Source organism: Podarcis raffonei, chromosome 7, assembly GCF_027172205.1.
Source record: "Podarcis raffonei isolate rPodRaf1 chromosome 7, rPodRaf1.pri, whole genome shotgun sequence".
NCBI classification, from domain to species: Eukaryota; Metazoa; Chordata; class Lepidosauria; order Squamata; family Lacertidae; genus Podarcis; species Podarcis raffonei.
The window spans coordinates 14,413,080-14,430,009 of NC_070608.1; the positions used below are offsets into that span (position 1 = coordinate 14,413,080).

Genomic DNA, 16,930 nt, shown 5'->3' on the forward strand with positions numbered 1-16,930 from the left:
AGCTGGAATATAAAGCCTGAGATCCATGACTCGAACCATTTTATCTTTGCTCAGATTCTGGGGACTTCTCTGGCCACAACCTGCTTCCAAATAGTGCTTCTTCCCAGGGTCACAGCATCAGAGTTGCCAGGGCTTGAGAGAGGGATGTTCTTACTTACGGACTCATGTTCTGCTGGTGCTTCTGGTCGGGCTGCTGAGGGAAACAAGAAGCTGGACTAGATAGGCTGTTGGTCTGAGCCACCAGATCTCTTCTTATTACCCTTGTTCCCATTCTTAGAACTACTTTGGATCCACAGAAGATGCTGCTGTCCTGGGAGAGCTCAGAAAGCAGGAGTCCTGTACAAGAGGCGGGGTCATCTGCTACAGATACGGACACAAACAGCCAAGATGATCCAGGTGAGCCGTTGAACAAGTGGTTGCTGATCTAATAATTTTGTGTGCATTGCAGCACAGTCCTTTTTATGTTCTGTATAGGTCAGTGCCTGTCATTCACTACTGTGGTCTGAATCGTGGGCTAGGGCTAGGCTACACATTAAAACATTTGCTTGAAAAAGCAGCTTGCTCTGCATGTGGAGAATCTTTAAGGCTCCACTTCCAGTTGGCTTGTCCCTGCAGGCAAGGAAATCCGTAAGTGGGGAGAATTCCCCCTGTCCCACTAGGAAGAGCCACTAGGCTGGGTTGGAAAAGAACCAATGAGGGCGTAGACAATTTTTATAGAGATACCTTTTAGCATTCATTTTTATGGTTTCGAGGTGTACGGCTTTATTCCTCTGTTAAAAGATGTGCGTTTGTAGATTAAAACTTTGCAGAAGGGAAAAATCCTAGCTACGTGCATAAGCTGCAAGCATTGTTCAGATGTTTTTGGTGAACCGTTCTGGGGTATCAAAGGTGACCTGCCCCAGCATGATGTCATCAAAAGCCCACGGCATAAATAAAATCCCTGTACCATTTGAATGTGGCCAGAGTTGGTCATGGATCTTCACTTTGAGATGGTGAGGTTTTTTCCATTCATAAGTAGTCGGTTGCCTGACATTAAGTTAGCAAGCCTCTCTGTAACATCACAGTAGTTTAGCCAATAGCACCCACAGGGATTGCACCACTTCAGGCCTTTCTCAGACAGTTCTGATGTCGCTGGAGGTGGAACACTGGCAGATGTAGCACAAGCCCGCTGCTAAATAAGAGAAGGTCAGCTGATGACGTCAAGTGACCCTGGGCAAGTCAAGATGTCAAAGGTTCAAGAGGAGGGCAGACTCAGTGACAGACACAATGGCCTGATTTGCACATCCTGCTAAGCCAAACCATGGCTTATTGCAGGGGTCGGCAAAGTTTTTGTGGCTTGGGCTGGTTCACGGTCCCGCAGATGCCACGGTGGGCTGGAGTGTGGGCGCGGAGGAGGCGTGTGCAGCTTCCCATTGGCTGCAGGATCTTCCCGTAGCCAATGGGAAGCCGGCCAGAGTCATGGAAGGTGGTCCCCGCTCTGCTCCGCACCGGTTTAGCGCAGTGCACAGGAGCCTTCCGAGCGGGCAGCAGGTGTCCCCAAGAAGGCGGAAGTCCTTGGGCCGGTTAAATGACCCCCATGGGCCGCTTGTGGCCCATGGGCGTTAGGTTGCTGACCCCTGGCTTAGTGTGAGGATAAGATCAGGGCCGGGTTTGTTCTTCCTTGGTCATTTTGCTGCTGAGCAAAGCTTAGTGTTTCATCCAAACCTGGGTTTGTGGGTCAGCACTCTTCAGGCTAACCATGGGTTTTAACCATGTTTGGTTATCAGTTTACAACTCATGGTTTGCCCAGGAGAGCTGATTTACAGGCCTGAGTTTGGAGGACATGCTAAGCAAAACCATGGCTTACCTCAGCTCATCACATCAGCTAAAGGAGTGGAGAGGAGAGGTGCAACCACAGTCTTAGCATGATGTACAAAGCAGGCCAGTATGTTGCACTGTTGTCAAAACTATTTAAGATGGTAAATCTCTCTGTGTGTGTGTTTGCTTCCTTAGCTGATACTGCCAGTGTGAGCAGCTTGAGTCTGTCCGGTGGGCACACGAAGCGCATAGCCTTCCTGTTTGATTCAACCCTCACTGCCTTTTTAATGATGGGGAATCTCTCACCGGTAAGTTTCTTAGCTTCTCAATATCTAAGTGTTAAAATTCTTTAAAATATTCTTTTAGTTTTTTTGATAAAAACTTTTTTAAAAGCAAGTTTTTAGATAAATTCTTTATCAAAATGATAACTACAGTGGTACCTCGGGTTACATACGCTTCAGGTTACAGACTCCGCTAACCCAGAAATAGTACCTCGGCTTAAGAACTTGGCTTCAGGATGAGAACAGAAATCATGCTCTGGCGGTGCATCGGCAGTGGGAGGCCCCATTAGCTAAAGTGGTGCTTCAGGTTAAGAACATTTTCAGGTTAAGAACGGATCTCCGGAACGGATTAAGTACTTAACCCGAGGTACCACGGTACAGTCATATTTTTTAATAAAAAAACCAAAGAGTCCTGGCTTGCAGGAAGGGAACGCAAGGGGTGTGTAGTCTGATTCCTACATCTTCATTGTGAACGCTTATTGAATACTGGGTAGATTCGTAATAATTCGAAACTCAAGGTTTTGCAATTTTACCTTCCTTTGCAGAATTTGAAAAGTCATGCTGTCACCATGTTTGAAGTTGGGAAGTTGTCAGATGAGTCTCTGGACAGTTTCCTTGTAGAACTTGAAAAGGTAAATAATAGTTGGTTTGTTATTGTTAAAGGAGGGTTGTAGTCAACACAACCTTTGCATGTGCAGTCAGGCTATATATAGTTAAGTTGGTACCATCTTGCATTAAAGGCTTTGGTAAAAAGGTAAAGGACACCTGGACAGTTGGGTCCAGTCCAAGGCGACTATGGGGTGTGGCGCTCCTCTCGCTTTCAGGCCGAGGGAGCCAGCGTTTGTCCACAGACAGCTTTCCGGGTCATGTGGACAGCATGACTAAACCGCTTGTGGCGTTCTATTTATTAAAGGCTTCAGAGTGCAGCACAAAAGCGTTCAGATTTGAAAGAGAAATTTAACGTTAACCTTCAAAATAACTTACATGTTGGAAGCGCATTTTTCTTACGAGCGTAAATTTGAACTTTGTCAATTCACCTGGAGCCATATAAGTCACTTAAGGGGCTGGATGCAGCCCATAGCCTATTGCTAAGCAGTCTCCCATAAGACATTGCTTCCCTCCCACCTTCTTGCTTTTAGTCATTGTGGCTCATCTCATCATTCAAATTGAAGAAAAATAGATAAGAAGCTTCAGTCATTACTCTTTGTATGATTACATTGTGAAATGGTGTTTTCCTTCTGCTGTGGCCTGCACATAACATTTGTTTAAACTCTGTATAGGGTATCAAATGTATGCACATAATTATGTACAGAAAACTGACCTGCAGGTAGCTTACCAAAGCTATTGAAAATACTATATTCATAGTTTCCTTTTTTTTAATAGTGAAGATAACACACAAGTACTAGAAAATATAATCACATTTACTCATCTGACATGTTAATATTTTTTCTTTTGAGGATTAGAGCAGCTGCATGGTCATAAATGTTGAGTTAGGAATGTTTTGTCATATCTTAATTCAATTTTCTATGTCAATAGTATTTGCACAAACAGCTCATGCAAAGTACTTTTTTTTTTTTTGTTCCCTTATTTAGGTTCAGAGCACAGGAGAGGGCGAAGCACAAAGATACTTTGATCACGCACTTACCCTGCGAAACACTATACTGTTTCTGAGGCACAATAAGGACCTAGTGGCTCAAGTTACACAGCCTGAACAACCCAATAATGGTACAGTGAAGACATGCTTTTATTTTACATGTTCTGTACTTTTTACTCTAATGACACACTTTCACCAGCTTTGAAAACGTGCTCCAAACATGTACTTATAAGTATAACCCCTTTGGGAACAGAGGTCCCATTGTCCATTATTAGCTGTTTTAGGCTGTTAAACATCAATCTTGGCATGCTGTTATCGTTGCAATAGCCCCTGTAGTCAGAAATGTACTCTGTATAAGGCCAGTTAAGAATCTAGGCGACTGAGAAGTCATCTCATTAAACAAAGTCGACCTGACTTATTTATAAACCTACGCAAGTTCTAGTGTTTGCAGGTAAACATATTGGAAAGCATTGTCCAATGAGTACATTAATTTATGCAACAATGTTCTAAGCACATAGTGTTTGCATTAAAGTTTTAAGAGTAGATCCCAAGTGTTGGTTATAGCAGTCACAGGAGAAAGAAAGAAAAAGTGCTTTATTTCTTTTTCATTCCCACCATCAGATGATAGCAACCTTCCTCTACCCTGTTACATTCAGCGAGCGCAACTAGCATCTTTGAACCCTTTGCTTTCCACCTTGCAACTTCCAACTTTCTCCCTTCTCCCTATTTCCCTCTCTTTCTTGGTCCAGATGCACCAGTAACTCAGAAAGTCACTTGAGACCGTATGTATCCCGTGTAAACTGTAGGTCATTGTGCGATTCTCGGGGGTATACATCGCAAAATTCATGCACGTTTAACTGCATGGGCAATACAATAGCTTGAACCAGCCCTGCACCATCTTTTTGGCCACAGCCATGTTATTTTGGGAGAATGCAACAGCTTCTAATTCCCTTTAGCTATAAGCACTCAGCCCCCTCCGGACTTAATAAATCCCGGTGACCATCATTTTCCTGCAAGGCTGAACAAACATAGTGTGCATGTCTGTTAAATCTCTTGAGTTACCGTAATTTTGTTTTAATGGGGAAAGACTTTATCTTGCTCTGTCAGTTTTTTTACCCCTTTAAAACATTCAGCAGCATGTTCAGTCACATAGATCCAGTTGAGTCCTATCAAAAACTGTCAAGATTCCCGGGCAACAGCATTTAAAAGTGTTGTTGTTTAGTTGTATCCAACTCTTCGTGACCCCATGGACCAGAGCACGCCAGGCACTCCTGTCTTCCACTGCCTCCTGCAGTTTGGTCAAACTCGTGTTTGTAGCTTTGAGAACACTGTCCAACCATCTCGTCCTCTGTCGTCCCCTTCTCCTTGTGCCCTCCATCTTTCCCAATATCAGGGTCTTTTCCAGAGAGTCTTCTCTTCTCATGAAGTGGCCAAAGTATTGGAGCCTCAGCTTCAGGATCTGTCCTTCCAGTGAGCACTCAAGGCTGATTTCCTTAAGAATGGATAGGTTTGATCTTCTTGCAGTCCATGGGACTCTCAAGAGTCTCCTTCATCCAACACAATAATTCAAAAGCATCAATTCTTCGGCGATCAGCCTTCTTTATGGTCCATCTCTCACTTCCATACATCACTACTGGGAAAACCATAGCTTTAACTATACGGACCTTTGTTGGCAAGGTGATGTCTCTGCTTTTTAAGATGCTGTCTAGGTTTGTCATTGCTTTCCTCCCAAAAAGATACAGAGCATGAACCCCAGTTATTGTGGAGGATTCTTCACTACCAATTCACTCTTATCGGTGGATAAAGTGTCTTTTGATCATTTGAGAGGGTTGGGGGAACAGGACATGAACTAATACTCTTAAGATAATGAATTGCTTAAATAAGCTTTCACTTGTCACAATATCTACAGCTTCGGGGGCAGGCGGATACTATTTATGTAGCTTCCAGCTGCTTATTCAGTTGGTTTACTTTTGAAGTTGACCTTGCACAGTTGGTTTATGCCCCCTGGAGAAGCTTAAAAGACATTTATCTTTTTAGACTTGAGTATGCTTTAAATTTCCTAAATCATGTTGGATAGTGTTCTTGAACTGGGTACTATGGTTTAAAATTGGCAAAGGCTAAGGAATGTAGTGCTGTAGATCCATATGTCCTATTCATAATGGGATTTCTGGGGACCAGCACATGTATGCTTGTTTGGGCCTGAGAAAATAATACAGAATAAAATTTCCTTCACCGAATATATAGGAGCTGGAACAGACCAAAGGCCAATTTAGTCCAGCATCATGTTCTCTCCGCAGCCAGCCAGATGCCTGTGGGAAGCCCAAAACCAGGCCATGAGTGAAACAGTGCCCTTTCTCAGCTGCTGGTATTCAGAGGCACCCTGAATAGCAATTGTGGCTAGTAGCCACTGAAAGCCTAAAACATCTTGAGTTTGGAGAACAGCCATTGCTAAGCAGTAGACCATCTGCTTTGCATGCAGAAGGTACACAGCATAGTAGACAATGCTGGTCCAATAGCCTGATGTCCTGGTTCCTAATTTGGCTAATTCTGTTTTAAATCTGCCCAAGCTGGTGCTATCCCTGCATCTTGTGCCAGAAAATTCCTTGGTTTAACAGTGCACTGGGTGAAGAAGTATAGATGCATTTGCCTGCCTTTAATCTCCCTATAGAGCCAGTGTGGTGTAGTGGTTAAGAGCGGTAGACTCATAATCTGGTGAACTGGATTCCGGTCCGCTCCTCCACATGCAGCTGCTGGGTGACCTTGGGCTCGTCTCTGAAGTCTCTCAGCCCCACTCACCTCACAGAGTGTTTGTTGTGGGGGAGGAAGGGAAAGGAGAATGTTAGCTGCTTTGAGAGTCCTTTGGGTAGTGATAAAGTGGGATATCAAATCCAAAGTCTTCTTCATCTTCTATGTTCAGCTTCACTGAGTGTGGTGCTGATAACACCAAGGTTGCAGGTTCAATCCCTGTATGGGACAGCTTCATTTTTCTACATTGCAGGGGGTTGGACTAGCTACACGATCCTCAGGATCCCTTCCAACTCTATTTCTCCACACAGTGAATAATTTTATGTGCCTCTATCATTTCCAACTTTTTCTTTTATTTTTATTTTTAATAAAAAATAAAAATCCCCAAGCATTATAACCTTTACGCATAGAGGAGCCGCTCCAGCCCCTTCATCATTCTTGGTTGCCCTTTCCTGAAAAAGTATCCATGGTTGGAATCCAAAGAACTGCCCAGTGAGTGAACAGCGTTTCAAGAAATTCAGATACAGAGAACACATACCCATGGAGAGTCTGTATTTATATTTATTGAACAGCTGTCTCCTTGGTCCCCCGTAGTCAGAACCCCTTCAGAGCAGAGGGGCAGTTCAAAAGCAGTTGTGGAAGGAGATCCTGCTATTCAAAGGAAGGCAAAGTAAATAAATAAAACTTGCATGAAATAAGTCTTTGGTTCAACAGTTATTTCCTTTTGACATGTAACTTTCCTTGTGCATCAAAGCTGATTTACCATGGGGTAGGTGGCATACACAGTGCCTTCCGTATGGTTATGGACTCCGGTTTCCATCATTCCTGACCATGTTGGCTAGGAGTGATAGGAGTTGTAGTCTGACAACATCTGGAGGGCACCATCCTGCCTACCCCTCCCTAGCTGATAACATCTTTAAGTCGTTGTGTTGAGATTTTATCCAGGAAGAGAGAAGAGACCCGTCTAAATTTGTATTTTTCCTCCCCCCTTCCTGTACCCCTTTCAGTTGTACATGTTCGTTCTCTATCTGTATTCCAAGTGTCTTTGACATCGTTGATGTAGGTTTCCCTCTGGATTTGCTGCGCTGCGAAAGCTTGCTTGGCTTGGACCCTGCTACCTGCAGCAGAGTTTTGAACAAAAACTACACGCTGCTGGTCTCCATGGCGCCTCTCACCAACGAAATCCGACCCATCAGCAGCTGCACACCCCAGGTAAGAGAGGAAATCTCCCCAGAAATGAAATGGGAGGGTTACTTCCTGTGTGACGCTTTGCTTTTAGTATTTACGGTCAGCAGTGTGCATGCACTCTTTATCTGTGTTTCTGCTTTACTTCCCAGCAGTTGACTTTATTGTTTTTGCATGGCTTTATCCAACCAGCCCCCCCCCCACAGCTGGAAGACAGCCCCTTCTGTTTGCAGAGGGGTCTGGGGTCTGGCAGAGTCTCTCCCCCCACTCCCCAGAGCACAGGGCTGGAACAGCATTTTATTTTATTTTTGTCTGACTCCCCTTCCCCTTGCACCACCATGCACTAACATTCCTTATTGCTTCAGAGAGCCCCCCAGCCCTGCATGGCAGATGTTTGAGAGGCAAAGGTGGTGCAAGGGGAAGAGAACGTCAGACGCTTCCTTCTACCCATTCAGGCCACTCGTCCATCTAGCTCAGTAATGTCTACCCCAGACATAGGCAAACTCGGCCCTCCAGATGTTCTGGGACTACAACTCCCATGATCCCTAGCTAACAGGACCAGTGGTCAGGGATGATGGGAATTGTAGTCCCAAAACATCTGGTGGGCCGAATTTGCCTATGCCTGGTCTACACTGACTCACAGCAGCTCTCAAGAGTTTCAAACCCGCCCCCAGCCCTACCTAGAGGCACCAGGGATGGGATATTTCACATGTAAAGCATGTGTTCTATGGCCCAGTCAGAGAAAAATGCCCCACTCCCTTTCCGCTGATAGGAGCATCCTGCTGATGGAATTCTTCCACTCCTGGGACACTCCCACCGGTAGAATCTTAGGCAGGATCGAAGCCTATGGTTGTTTCTGTCCCCGTCTTTCATCAAGGTGCCCAAGGCTGCCCACAAGAATTTTTCTGAAATGCAGAAATCTATATTCTTAAAATATATCTATATTCTTAAAAAAGGGACACGGGTGGCGCTGTGGGTTAAACCACAGAGCCTAGGACTTGCCAATCAGAAGGTTGGCGGTTCGAATCCCCACGACGGGGTGAGCTCCCATTGCTCAGTCCCTGCTCCTGCCAACCTAGCAGTTTGAAAGCACGTCAAAATGCAAGTAGATAAATAGGTACCGCTCCAGCGGGAAGGTAAACAGCGTTTCCGTGCACTGCTCTGGTTCGCCAGAAGTGGCTTAGTCATGCCGGCCACATGACCCGGAAGCTGTACGCCGGCTCCCTCAGCCAATAAAGCAAGATGAGCGCCGCAACCGCAGAGTCGGTCACGACTGGACCTAATGGTCAGGGGTCCCTTTACCTTTACCTATATTCTTAAAAAGCATTTTACACTGCTTTCCTTCATGGATTAGTTTCAAGCCAAAAAGCCACCGACAGGAAGGTGACACACTTAAAGCTGGTATGAAAAACCGTAAAGTCATAATGAGTCTGTAGGAAGTGCTTAAAAGGCTTTTCTGAAAAGGAAAAGATACTGCGAGCTTTACACCCAAACCGTCGTCCTGCCATTCTGCAAGGGATTTGGATGCAGCAGAGGTCCCCATCTAGTTCTGCCCAGCGCTGAGGAGTCACCAACATGCCTTCCCAAATGCTTTTCTGCTTCTTAATATTAGTCAGGTGTGAAATTGCAGTTGCTGTTATAGAAGAAGCCCTGTTACTGCAAATCAAGATTATAACAGCAACATTCGTCTTATTCTTGCTTCAGTGGGTGCCTTTTTCATCTTTCCCTAGCATATTGGACCGGCTATTCCAGAAGTCAGCTCCGTATGGTTCAAGCTCTACATTTATCACATTACTGGCCAAGGGCCTCCATCCCTGTTGTTATCTAAAGGAACGAGACTCCGAAAACTTCCAGATATATTTCAGGTAAGCATTACGTATTTGGAGGGGATTCGAGTCTTCTGTATTGGTATTGATTCTGGAGTTGTTGCTCCTTTGGCCTTTGCAGTGTAACACCTGAAGCTGCTGGTTTCAGCAAGGTAAACAAACCAACCCCTGTGTTGCAAAATATGAGTCAGCAATATCAAAAGCAACACGATGGCCAGAAACAATTACAATGTGGAAAAACTTTATAGGAATAATTGCATGAGCACTGTTCCAGAGTATTTTTCATTCTCATGTATATTATATCTATTTGAAAAAAGATTGCTTAATGAAGAAATTACATATCTTTCCACTTTACGAGTGTTGAACTAATTGGCTGATGAGGAATTAAACGAAATAGTAGTTGTTATCCAGAAACACTGTTCAGCAGAGTTCAGAGTCGGACATCAGCATTGGACATTTGCTGATTATACAAAGCTTCACAGCTTGTTCTCCACCGGGTGAAGTCTGGCACTGTGATTCATTTAAGGACTTTCAGAGACTTCAGTTTGTTAGTTTTGATGTTTTGAATTATTCCTATAAAGTTTTTCACATTGTAATTGTTTCTGGCCAGCGTGTTGCTTTTGGTATTGCTGGTTTCAGCAAGGTAATCTGTTTTACTGGAAATGTGGGCGATCTTAATTCTGGGGTATAGGCCTTTGGTCATGTTCAACTTTGGGTTCAGATCAGTGTTTTGTATAAATAGCTCTAGAGCAGGCATAGGCAAACTCGGCCCTCCAGATGTTTTGGGACTACAACTCCCATCATCCCTAGCTAACAGGACCAGTGGTCGGGGGTGGTGGGAGTTGTAGTCCCAAAACATCTGGAGGGCTGAGTTTGCCTATGCCTAATCTAGAGAGCTGAGATGGCTCAGTCAGCAGAGCATGAGACTCCCAACAGCATCTAGGGGGCCACAGGTTCCGGTGTTAATAGGTAATACAGACATGTAGATAACAAATTGAAAAGCATGTGTGCCAATAAATCAGTACAAATAGGATGATTGCATTACTTTTCAGATTTTTGAAACAATTCAACTTGCGCAAATAAGATTTGGGATATTTCTTTTTTTCCTACCAGCAGAAAAACTAAACCCCTTTAATTCAGGCTGAAAAGAGAGCTTGAAAAGCAAAGCCAGATGGATGCAGGCAGGACTTTGTTCTTGCTGCAACTCTATAGACCTTTCAGTCTTAATCTGACCGCTGTGTCTTCACTTCTTCTCCCTAGGGCTATGACCGCTTACTAATAACATCTTGGGGGCATGACCCAGGAGTCGTCCCAACTTCCAATGTGCTCACCATGCTGAACGATGCTTTAACCCATTCTGCTGTTCTGATTCAGGTAAGGAACAACTTGTATAAATATGAAACTTCTGATATTTCTGCTGGACCAGAGATTTGCGGAGGATGTGGCAGAAGAGTGAGAATTAAAGCTAGTTTGCATAATATACAGATGTCCAATGGTGGCTGGAAAGATGGTTCATTTAATGCAGCTCCTTATTTGAGGTGCTTGTAATTAACTCTTGGAATATGCGAACACACTATATCGTGATGGGGTGTGGCTCAGATGATTTTCTTAGACCAGACTTAGCCAGCCTGATAACCTCCCAGATGTTGTTGGATTCCATCACCTATCTTCTCCCCTTCTCCTGACTCACAGTTCTTGATTTAACCTCCCAAGACAAAGCATCCTAGTTTGAAACCATACTGGGATTTTGTCCTTACTATTAAAGGAACCTTGATCTTACTAACTGAACTCTCATCAAGCAACAACAGAGAGTTTCCATTCTGTTAATTCTGCAGAATTTAGTATTAATAGAGAATCATGGCACCTTAGGTCCTTGGTTCTCTGGCAGTAATTCCCCGTGATCAATGAGGGCTAGGCGCCTTTGAAAAGCTGGAGATTGTCACGTTGACATGGATTTTGTGCCTTAACTCTCACTTTGGTGTTTAGGGACATGGTATGCGTGGTATGGGGGAAACTGTCCATATGCCATTTCCATTTGATGAAACAGAACTGCAAGGAGGTAACTCGTCTTTTCTTTACTGGCATTCTCCGCTCAGACGCAATTGGTGCGTGATTGAATCCTCAAAACCGCACCTTGCTGCTCACAGTAACAAGGTGATACTAAAGGGTAATAAGGAAAGGGGGAAATTAGCAAGTTTCTCTCCAGGATTTCAGGCATTTCCCATCGCCTGCTGGCTGGAGACGCTGGGGATTGAACCTGCCAAACACATGCACACAAAGCATGTTTCTCTGCCACTAAGCTATAGTACTCCACTTTGCTTTTGGCTTAGTGGGTATCAGACTTGTATGTTGCTGTGAGAATTTAATCACTACCTTTTGAATGATATTTTGCTTAGGAATAATGTAACTGGTAATACACTTTCCCAGCCCGCCCGCCCGCCCCGCCCCCAGTAAAACATGATGCAGACATAAAAGCCACTGATCATTGTTGTCAATTAACAATGATTCCAAAAGCTTGCTTCCCCGCTCCCACTCCCTTGCACTGTTCTGCATTGTCTTTCTTTGTGAGGAAGTAAAGGGAGGGGGGACTATTTTGCTAGATTTCTTCGCCACTGCAATCTCTAATCTTTTTAAAAACTGGTGGCTGCGGTGATGCAACCTTTTTTCTTCTTTTCTTTTCGTTTTGCTTAGTAAAATTGCCATTTGACGTGTCTCCCCCCCTCCCCCCGTTTGTGTTTAGATTTTTCTCGTCTCAACATGGGCGTTCACAAAGCGTTGAGGATATTAAGGGAAAAGATGGATTTGCAGCACTTCTGCGGCTACGTAACCATGTTGAACCCTTTCAGCCACCACGTGCACAGAAAGCTGAGTGATGCTTCTGATGGAAAAGGTTGGTCAGCAGTAAACCTTGGTTGTCAGATGTGGAGGCTTCCGGCATTTGGATCTGTGCCGAGTTCCTTGTGTGCAGCGAATGGAAGGTGGTGGAATGGAAGCAAGTTATACTGAGCATCCGCTAGGAAGCTTGTAGCTAAGGGGGTGGATTCCTGAATTGCACACCTTTCCCCCCCCCAAAAAAAATTATTCATTTTATAACACAACTAAACAACACAAACAGAAAAACAAACAATTCCCCCCCATCTGATTTTCATTTTGCCTCATCTTTAGCAGTTTACATATATCATAATTTGTAACCATTTTTTTAATCAAGCTTTTACCATAAAAATCTTCACATGTTATCACTTACAAATAATACTATTTTAAAATACACTTATCTTCTACTTCTAACCCTATGGCCTGTATCCACTTCCAAAGCTATTCTAAGATTTAAATATTAACATATTTTTTCAAATATTCTTTAAACTTCTTCCAATCTTCTTCCACGGTCTCTTCTCTCTGGTCTCGGAGTCTCCCAGTCAGTTTGGCAAGTTCCATATAGTCCATCATCTTCATCTGCCATTCTTCGATAGTTGGTAGGTCTTGTCTCTTCCAATTCTTCGCTAGTAATATTCTCGCAGCTGTTGTGGCATACAGAAAAAAGGTAACATCCTTTTGGGGGATTTCACCCTCCACTATGCCAAGTAAAAAGGCTTCTGGTTTCTTAATAAATGTGTTTTTCAACACTTTTTTCAGTTCGTTATAAATCCTTTCCCAGAAGTCTTTTACCTTGGGGCACGCCCACCACATGTGGTAAAAGGTTCCTTCTTTTTCCTTACATTTCCAGCATTTATTATCATGAGTATGATACATTTTTGCCAACTTCACTGGTGTTAAGTACCATCTGTACATCATTTTCATCAGATTTTCTCTTAATACATTACATGCTGTAAATTTAATTCCTTTTTTTCCACAATTTCTCCCAATCCACCATCATAATATTGTGAATCCCACACCTTTGAGGGTTCTGCTAAACGGAAGCATCCAGCGCATGGCCAGATACCAGATACACCGAGACTGTTCGTAATAGAGAAGCCATTGGGGATGTGAATGCACAAGGCATAACCAGTGCAATACTGTCTGTGCGCAAGCAAAGCAGACTTGAGGGACCCTCCAGAGCAGATTTTGAGGGCACACGGTAGGAGGAGAGGAAGGTGAATTCATGGTGTGTGAGCTTGTGCAGCGCTGTGTTCCGTCCAGAGCTGCTGGATCATAACAGCTGTTGCTCAAGAATATAGCTTAAATGGCTTGTTTCTTTTGCTCTAAGGCGAGCCAGAGCTGGCACTTGGCTCGGATGTAAATGGGAGCACGGAATCATTTGAAATGGTCATTGAAGAGCCACCCATGGATTCGGCAGCTAAGCAAAGTCCTGAAGGTAATCCTTTAAAAAAAATAAAATAAAGGGTTTAATTTGTTACTGGGAAGACAGTGCTTGCTGGGGCTAATGAGCTGCAGTCCAAATTCCACATTTCCTCATCTCTGTATCTCTTCAGTTCCCACAACAGAGCAGGAGTGGGTCCCCCTGGAATTGTGCTTTGGAATTCCACTCTTCAGCTCAGAGTTAAACCGGAAAGTCTGCCGGAAAATTGCAAGCCACGGACTGTGTAGCAGAGAGAGGTGAGGACTTGCTGGGACCTAAACTGTTTGCCTGCAGATCTTTCAGCAGAGGTAGAAATGAAGCAGTTAGTGTTCAACATGCACATTGATCTCATGGACTACTTGTTTGACATTATATATGTTTTCTAATCTTTCGACAGCCTTCAAAAACTGTTACATTCCAGCAGAAAACTTTCTCTACAGGTCCTTAGCTTTGTTCATTCATTCCAGGTAAATATATATTGTTTAAAAATGGCATATGCATTAATATTTACATAGAAGTTCCTTTTTGACGTAAACGCATGGCAAACTTGCATTTCTCGATGATGTAATGCTAAAGGGTGCTTGCTGAATGAGACGAGGAAAAGCATCTGTCTGGTTCTGTAGCTTTATTCTCCATACCTCCCTGGACAATGTTGTGGGTTTGTTTCATGACTTTGTACTTAGTTTCACCTTTTCTCAATCTGAAGGCCATCAGGACCACTGGTGTTATCAAACCCCTTTTCTGACAGACTTGCATCCACGTAGTGCCTCCTCTGCTACCTCTGTCTGTCCTGCCTGCTAGCCTGGTTTCTCTCAAGGGCCTTAATCTTTACTTGACATAGCAGTGGTGACATAGTAGTTGCAAGATCCTAGGCTTTAAGAAGCCCTTTCTGACACCAAAAGCCTCTGGGTGTGTGCCAAGTGTCACAGCTCCACCACCTCCTATAAATTTGGCAAGAGGATAAGAGAATGGAGAAAGGAAAAATGAAAGGATGGGAATTGTCCTGGGTCCTTTGGCCATTAAAGAGGGAGCTGTTGGGTTAGTAAGAGAAGCCAACCAAGGCTTACTACGTTTGTGAATACTAGCAAGACCCCTGTCTCTGCTCATCAAGAGTCAAAATTGCTTTTTTGAATAAACATTCACAAACTTTTTATTGATAATTATTACTTAAATAGTTTGAGGATCTATACAACTGTGTAACATGCAGAAAACAGCATTTTTAGAGAAATCAAAGGCTGGAACTAAGGGAAGTCGGGGGGTGGGGGGGTTCTGTGGGAGGAGGGAGGAAAAAGGGGGGAAAATAAGGATGATATGTTTCTAGATAATATGTTTTGTTTTGATTTTGAATAAAAAAGTAATTTAAAAATAAATAAATTGCTAAAGGACCCCTTATGCTGCCACCTCCCTTTGTCAAGGACATCTGAAGGCAGCCCTGTATAGGGAAATGTTTAATGTTTTATTATGTTTTTATATGTGTTGTAAGCTGCCCAGAGTGGCTAGGGCATGGGTAGGCAAACTAAGGCCTGGGGGCCGGATCCGGCCCAATCGCCTTCTAAATCCAGCCCACAGATGGTCCGGGAATCAGCGTGTTTTTACATGAGTAGAATGTGTCCTTTTATTTAAAATGCATCTCTGGGTTATTTGTGGGGCATAGGAATTCGTTCATTTCCCCCCTAGATAGATAGATAGATAGATACCGTATTTTTCGCCCCATAGGACGCACTTTTCCCCCTCCAAAAATGAAGGGGAAATGTGTGTGCATCCTATGGGGCGAATGCAGGCTTTCACTGAAGCCTGGAGAGCGAGAGGCATCGGTGTGCATCGACCCCTCTCGCTCTCCAGGTTTCAGGAAGCTATCCGCAAGCCTTGCGCGCCCGGCGGGAGTTCCCGCGGGCTCACAAGGCTTGCGGGCAGCAGCCTGCAGCCCCGGCGAGTGTCCGCAAGCCTTGCGCGCCCAGCGGGAGCGCGTGAGGCTTGGGGCGGCAGCCTGTTGCCCGAAGCACGGGGAGCCCTCCGGAGGGCTCCCCGTGCTTCGGGCGAGTGTCTGCAAGCCTTGTGCGCCCAGCGGGAGGTCCCGCCGGGCGCGCAAGACTTGGGGCGGCAGCCTGCAGCCCGAAGCATGCGGAGCCCTCCGGAGGGTGCCCCGTGCTTCGGGCAGGTGTGCGCAAGGCTTGGGGCGGCAGCCGCGGCTGGGGGGGGTGGATAATTTTTTTTTATTCATTCCCCCCCCCCAAAAAAAAAACCCGAGGTGCGTCCTATGGGCCGGTGCGTCCTATAGAACGAAAAATACGGTAGGTAGGTAGGTAGATAGATAGATAGATAGATAGATAGATAGATAGATAGATAGATAGATAGATAGATAGATAGTCCGGCCCCCCACAAGGTCTGAGGGACAGTGGACCGGCCCCCTGCTGAAAAAGTTTGCTGACCCCTGGGCTAGGGCAACCCAGTCACATGGGCGGGGAATAATAGGAATAATAATATGCAGTAGCCAATCAAGAATTTGGGACTGTGAATCACTTGTAAACGAATGCCAACCAGCAATCCTACTGAAGCACGTTTCCCTCTTTCCCTCCTCAGGAAAGCATTTCAACTATGGAATTACTTTCAGAAGCCAGCTTCTCCTCTTCCTCCTCTTCCACTTCAAGTTTACTTTCCCACCCATCCTCTGCCGACGCAGGCGTTCCCCTTCCAGCCAAGAACCTGATGTTCAAGGACGGTACATTGTCAGAGTGGAACGGGCGGTCTCCTTCCTCTGTCCTTATTGCAACTGTGCCACCCGAACACCTGAAATAGCTCAAGGGGTTCGCCCTGGCGTGGTTCACATTTTGCCTTTTCCTTCCGGGTAACCAACTGCATTCGACTTACAGTGCCAACCTCCCCGGAAGCGTAATGCTACCCACAGCATGACCTCTGCAACGATAGTGTTATTAAAGTGTGTAGTGCTGCACTTTTAACCTGGGAGAGCTGCATCCTCTCTCGCCTACCTGTTCATTACTGCATGTCATGCTGCAACAAAAAGCTTCTTAGTTGTCAGCCTGCCTCTTTTTATCTCAAGACAATCGATCTTTCTTTTATAACTGAAAGCGCCCTTCGTAGGCTTTCTGATGTTTGAATTTCTATACTGTCACAGTAGATAATAGTAATTTTATACGTTTGTGGTGCAGACCTTAAACTTGCTTTTTTTTTTTTTTTAATCGTATTAACA

The 16,930-nt window shown here is 44.6% G+C and overlaps 1 protein-coding gene across 1 annotated transcript in view; it reads left to right on the forward strand.

Annotated features, from left to right (window-relative positions):
- FAM91A1 (family with sequence similarity 91 member A1) overlaps positions 1-16,679 on the forward strand; it is a 31,758-nt gene extending 15,079 nt beyond the window's left edge. The window contains exons 12-24 of the mRNA XM_053395332.1: positions 278-396; positions 1,993-2,105; positions 2,624-2,710; positions 3,671-3,803; positions 7,481-7,629; positions 9,333-9,467; positions 10,689-10,802; positions 11,415-11,487; positions 12,169-12,318; positions 13,630-13,737; positions 13,856-13,979; positions 14,120-14,189; positions 16,303-16,679. Of these exons, the coding sequence (XP_053251307.1) occupies positions 278-396; positions 1,993-2,105; positions 2,624-2,710; positions 3,671-3,803; positions 7,481-7,629; positions 9,333-9,467; positions 10,689-10,802; positions 11,415-11,487; positions 12,169-12,318; positions 13,630-13,737; positions 13,856-13,979; positions 14,120-14,189; positions 16,303-16,518 (1,591 nt within the window). The 3' untranslated portion in view covers positions 16,519-16,679. The remainder of the gene's footprint in view (positions 1-277; positions 397-1,992; positions 2,106-2,623; positions 2,711-3,670; positions 3,804-7,480; positions 7,630-9,332; positions 9,468-10,688; positions 10,803-11,414; positions 11,488-12,168; positions 12,319-13,629; positions 13,738-13,855; positions 13,980-14,119; positions 14,190-16,302) is intronic.
- The last annotated feature ends 251 nt before the right edge of the window (positions 16,680-16,930 follow it).